This window comes from Salvelinus alpinus, chromosome 12 (assembly GCF_045679555.1).
Source record: "Salvelinus alpinus chromosome 12, SLU_Salpinus.1, whole genome shotgun sequence".
Lineage (NCBI taxonomy): Eukaryota > Metazoa > Chordata > Actinopteri > Salmoniformes > Salmonidae > Salvelinus > Salvelinus alpinus.
In genome coordinates this window covers 55,410,928-55,418,607 of record NC_092097.1, presented here as the reverse complement: position 1 = coordinate 55,418,607, position 7,680 = coordinate 55,410,928, and the positions used below count along the sequence as shown (strand labels likewise).

The 7,680-nt window shown below is 43.8% G+C and overlaps 1 protein-coding gene across 1 annotated transcript; it reads right to left on the bottom strand.

Moving 5' to 3' along the window:
* Positions 1-319: 319 nt before the first annotated feature.
* LOC139536388 (L-rhamnose-binding lectin CSL3-like) lies at positions 320-3,154 on the bottom strand. Its single transcript, XM_071336887.1, has 8 exons — positions 2,961-3,154; positions 2,839-2,883; positions 2,549-2,684; positions 2,328-2,446; positions 993-1,037; positions 747-882; positions 563-670; positions 320-491 (listed from the first exon to the last, which is right to left on the bottom strand). Exons 2-7 carry the CDS (start codon positions 2,846-2,848, stop codon positions 565-567), a joined length of 552 nt encoding a protein of 183 aa, XP_071192988.1. The 5' UTR covers positions 2,849-2,883; positions 2,961-3,154; the 3' UTR covers positions 320-491; positions 563-564.
* Positions 3,155-7,680: the final 4,526 nt, after the last annotated feature.

Genomic DNA, 7,680 nt, shown 5'->3' with positions numbered 1-7,680 from the left:
GCATACAAATTAGGACCATGAGGCCTGCTGCCATAAGTCAACGGTACTACCTGTCAGTGATTTGAGAGGCATGTACAATTGATTTATAAATAGTTTGACCATCCAGATCACACCACCTGAGGTGGGCAGGAAAGGCTGATCGCAATGAGTATTTTATTTGTCTACAACTGCTTAAAGGTGGACACAGAATATCAACATCCAGACAAATGCACGTTAGCGGCAGGTACAAATGAGTCCGGTGAAAGGCGAGAATAAAGGACACAGTCAGTAATATTGGTGTGACATTTAGTAATATACAAGAGGCTACCAGTCATGTCTATCTGAAACGTTGTTTAATTCAGACCAACAACCACAGTTCAGAAATTGTTTAAGAAATGTTTCAGCACAAAATACACAGGTTTACAAGGTCATTGAAGTTGATTGAAAACGTAATGACCTGATGAAGATATCCCAGAAGACTTGTACATCTTCAGGTTCCCCAGGAAGATATCCTGCAAGACAAACCATCAGTACCAGCATTCTAGTTCCCAGTCATGTGTGCATGAACATATACAACACTCACATTCAGTAACAGGTGTAAGCCACATCCAAGTACTTATAGGTTCCGACACAGGGGTCACCGAACACGGAGTTGGATACCTTGACGATACACTGGCGCTCTCCGTCACACCTGTGTGAAACAGGTAGAGCTTAACATCACAGCCAATGAGTGCCTACAGGTATATGCACACTAAAGGTTTCAGTACCTTTTTGCCATTGTGCTGGTGGTGGATGGGCTGAGGCAGTTGGTGTTTTTGAGTTGGTTTTGTGGGCGCCCAATGGAACACACATCGTGTTGACGACGACCATAGTTGGCACGCTGAATATGGATCTCACCCCGATCTGAGGAAGAGAACGAAGAAAAGGATTACCAAATCTGGGTGTTTGTGTGGGCTAGTGACTAACATACGTCACCACATGAATACACCGTACGGTAGTGTTGACCAGCTTACCACATAGTAGTTGAGAATCAGAGCCTTCACATATGATGCTGCTTACTGCAAGGACAAAACAGGAGTTACACAAATTAAGACACATTAGCCTGGTGAAGTGTTAGTGATGGGCACTAATAGGGAATGTTGATTCCAGGTGCATTTTTTAAAGTAATTTTAAACATGTTGGCATGAACTAAAGTACAAAGAGTTAAGCGTGTCATCTTCCACCGTTACCTTGTAGTTTCACTTCCTTAGGAACAGTCGGTAAGCTGGTGAAACAGGTCGGCCCGCTACACCAAATCTGTATTTCTATGCAGTTTGTGCTGTGCCATCTGTCAGATTAGCTAGACCCTACCAATCTGTGGGAGTTGCGCTAGCTAGTTACCGTTCACTGAAACATTCAGTGGTAAACCAGATTAAGTGCACAACCATCAAATAAGCTTGAGACACTTCCCTTCCATGTTCTTGCTGGCTAATTGAGCGAGATATGTACATATAAGGAACAGCAGCAGCATATGAGACAAGTCGAAAAGGTTACTGCAAAAACGGTCAATGCAGATGGTCAGGGTAGTCATTCAGCAGTTTTATGGCTTGGAGGAAGTAGAAACCGTTCAGGGGCCTGTTGGTTCCAAACTTGGTGCAGCAGTACCATCTGTTATGGAGTAGCAGAGACCAGTATGACTTGGGTGACTCGAGTCTGTATGTAGGGCCTTCAGACACACGTGGTGTCGAGATCCTGATGGCAGGGAGCCCAGCCTGAGTGATGTACTGGGCCGTACACATTACCCTCTGTAGCACCTTGCAGTCAGATGCCATACCTAGTGGTGATGCAGCCAGTCAAAAAGCTCTCAATGGTGCAGCTGTAGAATTGAGGATCGGAGGGCTGATACCAAATATTTCTAGCCTCCTGGTTGGGAGGGGCTCGGCCCTCGTTTCCTGTAGTCCACTATCAGTTCCTTTGTCGTCTTGGCACCACACTTCCAGGTCCCTGACCTCCCTATAGGCTACGCTAACTAAAGTTGTTGCCGGCTACATTTTTCAATAACCACAGCTTGTTGGCTAGCTAGGGTTAGTTAGCAGGTGAGGGTGGTTTACACGTTGAGAAACCCATGCACGTATGAAGCGTTGTGGCCATAAGACGGCATTTAATAAAACGTAGTTAGCAATCTAGTACCATAGGGGAACGACCCATTCTATTCCATTTCTAGCTATCAGCAGAGTGCACTCTTTTACAAAAGAGTAAAGTGGGTAGGAGTATTAAACAATATCCCGTCATACCGATAGTACGTTGAATCTAATTATGGATATTGGTGCCCACCACTAAGTGTTATTAGCACACATTCAGAGACTGACTTGTTTCTTGCTGTTGGACACAGGAGTATTTGATGTCCAGGTACTTGTAAGTCCCGACACAGGGGTCTCCAAAAATGAAATTGGATGCCGGCACAACACACTCGCTCTTCCCACCGCATCTGTGTGTTTCAAAGACAGGTAGAGGTCATGAGTTCCTTTCTGCCATCTTGCTGGTTAACACTAGTCAAGGAGTTCCTACAGGTAAACACAGGTTCCAGTACCTTTCTGCCAACTTGCTGGTGGTGGATTGGCTGAGGCAGTTGGTGTCGGTGAGTTGGTTATTGGGGCGCCCAATGGAACACACATCGTGTTGACGACGACCATAGTTGGCACGCTTGATTTGAATCTTACCTCCATCTGGGGGAGATGGGGAAGAGACAATGAAAAGGAGAAAGGTGAGGGACAACGGAGAGACAAGCCTGGGTCTCTATGGTGTGGGCTAGTGATGCTAATCTACAGTAGAAACTATCATAGGTGGTCGGTGAGTATACTGTAGCGTTGAGTAGCTTACCACACTGCATTAAAGCATCAGAGCCTTCACACGTGATGCTGATTGCTGCCAGGACAAATAAACAGGAATTACACACCACTCACATTAGCTTGGTTAAGTAGTATCATTATTACATACAGTACCTCCATCCGTTAGTGTACAGCAAGCTGCAGCCAGCACTGAAACAACATCACACAGCTAGTTCAGCAACATTCAACATCATATGCACTTGGACCATGAAGCTAGAATTCAGCATTGGTCTCTATACTCCAGCATTTCAGTTATACTAAGTGTATTATAGTCAAGTTGAGCATTTGGTCTCTTATTCCAGGCACAAAATGTGACATTTGTTATATGATTTTGTTTTGAATACTTTTTTGCCCAATAGGAACTGAATGTCCCTCAAATCATATGACATGTACTTCTATTACAAACATTTGATCGAATATATTTAAATTCTAATCTGCATCAGATACAGATTTTGTATACTCACATGTGGCCGCCATCAGTCTGAACATGCGCATGATTCCAGGTACAGGAGTGGTAGTAACAGAGAAAATGCAACTGATGACAACAAGACCCAATACACCTGGTATTTATGTTATGTGACATGTCTTAATTAACCCAGGTGTATCTCTTTGTCTCCAGGTGCACCTCATTGCAATTAGGGGCCGGCGTTTGCTGGTCTGAACCTGGCTATTGAGTCAGTCTCATGGAGTTAGATAGAGGACTCTAGATGGATGAAATCCATTTTGTTATGAACACTGCCATTGAGGGCTTCCAACATTTTAAAGTAGCCATCTAGGTGGTGCTTCTTCGTTAAGGAAGAATTACATGGGCCACGTTCAGTCAAAAAACCTTCGATCATTGCAGATATAAATTTCATGAATAGAGACAACGTATTTCCTTAATCTACATGTCGGAGAGACATATTTGTTCAAAATAGCATATTGTTATCTGAACCTTCCAAAAGGTTGCATCCTGCTGAACGCACCCCAATATTCAATCCGGGTCATCAGGTGGGATCAGCCAATTAATTATACTCTTGAGCAAACACAGCATAACTGTATGTGCAGTAAATTGCCTTGAATTGCCTAAATTACCTCTTAAATTCTCAGGGCTGCTGGACAGGTGCCTTGCCCGTCAACGTGAGAGCCCTTTGGGTGTTGCACTTATCAGGCTTTACCGCCACGGTCCAGAAAGGCTGGTCCGAGTGATTTTGTTCATTTATATGTTCCCAGTTGCCACTCCTGTGAAGGGAGACCGCTGCGCTTGAAGTCAGTTTGGTGACCACAGAACCCCAGTACAGGTACTCTACTGTAAACATTATTAAAGTGAACCGTGTTGAGTGACTATGTACATATGGCAGCAGTCTCTATGGTACAGGGTATAGTACCAGGTGGTATCAGCCCAGTACCCTGCTTTTAACAGTGACTAAGTTTGGGCAGGGTACTGGGCGGAGGCCGGCTAGAGGTTACTATTTCAACGTCCGATGGCCTGGAGTAAGAAACTTCTATCTCCAGTTTCTTAGTCTCTTAGGGTTAGCTTTGATGCACCTGTACTATCATCTACATCTAGATGGTAGCGGGGAGACAAGGCCATGGCTCGGGTGGCTGAGGTCCTTGATGATCTTCATGGCCTATCTGTGACACCGAGTGCTGGAGATGTCTTGGAGGGCAGGCAGTGTTCCCCCGGTGATGCGTTGGGCTGACTGCACCACCATCTGGAGAGCCCTGTGGTTGCAAATTCCGGACCAGGCGTTGATACAGCCCTACATGATCGTCTCAATGGTGCACATGTAGAATTTCATGAGGGCCTAAGAGGACTAGCCACATTTCTTCAGTCTCCTGAAGTTGAAGAGGCGCTGTTGAGCTTTCACCACACTGACTCTGTGAATGGACTATTTCAGCTTTATAGTTATGTGCACGCCGAGTAACTTGAAGCTCTTCATCCTCTCCAGTGCGGCCCTGTTGACATGGATGGGGACTAGCTTAATCTGCTGTCTACAGTAGTCCACGATCATCTCCTTTGTTTTGTTGACATTGAGGAAGAGGTTATTTTCCTGGCATCATTCCGTCAGGTCCCTCAACTCCTTCCCGTAGGCTGTCTCGTCATTTTTGTTAATCAGGCCTACCACTGTTGTCAGCAAAATTGACGATTGAGTTGCCACGCAATCATGGGTGAACAGGGAGCACAGGAGGAGGCTGAGCACACACCCGTGTGGGGCCCCAGTCTTGAGGATCAGCGTTGCAGAGGTGTTGTTGACTAACCCGCTGGAGTGCCTTGCAGTTGTGGACGGAGTAATTGCCATACCAGGCCATGATGCATCCGCTCCGGACGCTCTCGATGGTACAGTAGTAGTATTTAGAGAGGAGGCAGCATGGCAACTTTCTTCAGCCACCTTAGAAGGTAGAGACGCTGTTGTCATGTTGGTCCATGACGAGTCCGCAGTGATGTAGTCGCTGAGAAACTTAAAACTTGTGACTCTCTCTACTGCAGTCCTGTTGATGTGGATCCGGGGTATGTTCCCTCCTCGGCTTCCAAAAGTCAACAATCAAATCCTTTGTTTTGCTAACGTTGAGGGAGAGGTTGTCATGACACCACAATGCCAGTTCACATACCTGCTCCCTACAGACTGACTCGTCATTGTTGGTTATCAGGCCTACAACCGTGGTGTTGTGCAAAGCTACGCAGTCATGGGTGAACAGGGAGTACAGCAGAGGACTGAGGACACACCCCTGGGGGTCACCTGTGTTGATTCAGTGTCTCCTTAACTTTTACTGCCTCAGAAACCCGGATCCGGGAGCACCCCCCACCCCCCACACACTGATTAGCATAGATAGCATAGCTTCAGAAGTAGATAGTAGCATCTAAATATCATTAAATCACAAGTCCAAGACACCAGATGAAAGATACAGATCTTGTGAATAAAGCCACCATTTCAGATTTTTAAAATGTTTTACAGGGAAGACAAAATATGTAAATCTATTAGCTAAACACGTTAGCAAAATACACCACTATTCTAACTCCATCAGTTTCTTACTCCTTCAGGTGCTATCACCAATTCGGCTCAACTAAGATATTGATAGCCAATAACCTATAAAAAAAACCATCAGATGACAGTCTGATAACATATTCATGGTATAGGATAGTTTTTGTTAGAAAAAAGTGCATATTTCAGGTAGAAATCACAGTTTACAATTGCACCGACCATCACAAATCCACTAGAATTACTAGATAGAGCAACGTGTATGACCAATTTACTCATCATAAAACATTTCATAAAAATAGACAAAGCATAGCAATGGAAAGACCCAGTTCTTGTGATTTCAGACCATATTTCAGATTTTCTAAGCGTTTTTCAGCGAAAACACAATAAATCGATAAGTTAGCATACTACATGTTCCAACGTTACCAGAGCATCGATTCCAGCCAAAGAGCGCTATAACGTAACCACCGCCAAAAGATATTAATTTTTTCACTAACCTTCTCAGAATTCTTCCGATGACACTCCTGTAACATCATTTTACAACATACATATACAGTTTGTTCGAAAAGGTGCATATTTAGCCATACAAAACCGTGGTTACACAATGAAAATACTAGGAAATCAAGCCTCAATATGTCTGACGTCATCTATCAGAGTGATCTAGTTTAATTAAAAGCTAATCATATACTTGACTAAAAAATACAGGGTTGACAGGAATCGAAAGACAAATTAGTTCTTAATGCAACCGCTGATTTACATTTTTAAAATTATCCTTACTTTTCAATACAGGGTTGGCCAAGTGAAGCTATACCAAACAAAATGGCGATATATGCGTTTAAAATATTTCGACAGAAACACGGTTTATCATATTAAATATTGCTTACTTTGAGCTGATCTTCCATCATATTCTTGGGCAATGTATCCTTTCTATGTTATAAACGTCTTTTGGTCGATAGATGTCCTCTGTCCTTCGAAATGTCCATCACCAACGACCGACACCCTAAAGCGTGTCCAAACTTTCAGAGTGCACGACAAAGAAATTCCTCAAAATCGCACTAAACGGATATAAATTGATATAAAACGGTTAAAATTCACTACATTATGATGTTTTTAACAACTATAACGACTGAAAACATGACCGGAGAAATACTGCTGGTTAGAAAACGATTTGGAACGAGGCAGGTCCGATGGCCTTCACGCTTGAGGCGCACGTTGAGAAAGAGGGGTCTCTGTACATTTTTGTCATTTATAATGGCTGTGAACGTCCCATCGACTTCATTGAAAACGTGATGACGTACAGACACCCAGAGGAAGACGTAGGCAGTGTCGGTTTCTTCATAGCATTCACTGTGGCCTTATAAACAGACCCCAGATCAGAGGTAAAAATTTCTGAAATCTGAACCCTGTCATGAAAAGTGCTGTAGAAATTGTTCTGTACCACTCAGAGACAAAATTTCAACTCCTATAGAAACTATAGACTGTTTTCTATCCAATAATAACAATAATATGCATATTGTACGATCAAGAATTGAGTACGAGGCAGTTTAATTTGGAAATGTAAAAAAAAAAATAATGCTAACAGCTCCCCCTATTGACAAAAGGTTAAAGCAGGTGGGTACTGCAGCCAAGGACAGGTACAGGTTGAAGATGTCCGAGAAGATGCCCGCCAGCTGATCAGCCCACACTCTGAGCATGCGGCCAAAGATTCTATCTTGGCCAACGGCTTTGTGAGTACCTTCTCTTGAGAGTTTTTCTTCACGTCTGCCTCGGAGAGTGAAAGCACCTGGTCATTCAGAGCAGCAAGAGTTCTCCATGATGACTTGGTATTGTCTACCTCGAAGCGGACATAGAATGAGTTAAGCTCGTCTGAGAGG

Bases quoted from the DNA above. Each gene is read 5' to 3' on its own strand.
- LOC139536388 (XM_071336887.1), bottom strand. The intron at 2,447-2,548 runs GTACTGGAACCT...TGAAACACACAG, and splicing joins ACCAGCAAGTTGGCAGAAAG to ATGCGGTGGGAAGAGCGAGT. The intron at 1,038-2,327 runs GTCAGTCTCTGA...TTGTCCTTGCAG, and splicing joins TGTCCAACAGCAAGAAACAA to TAAGCAGCATCATATGTGAA.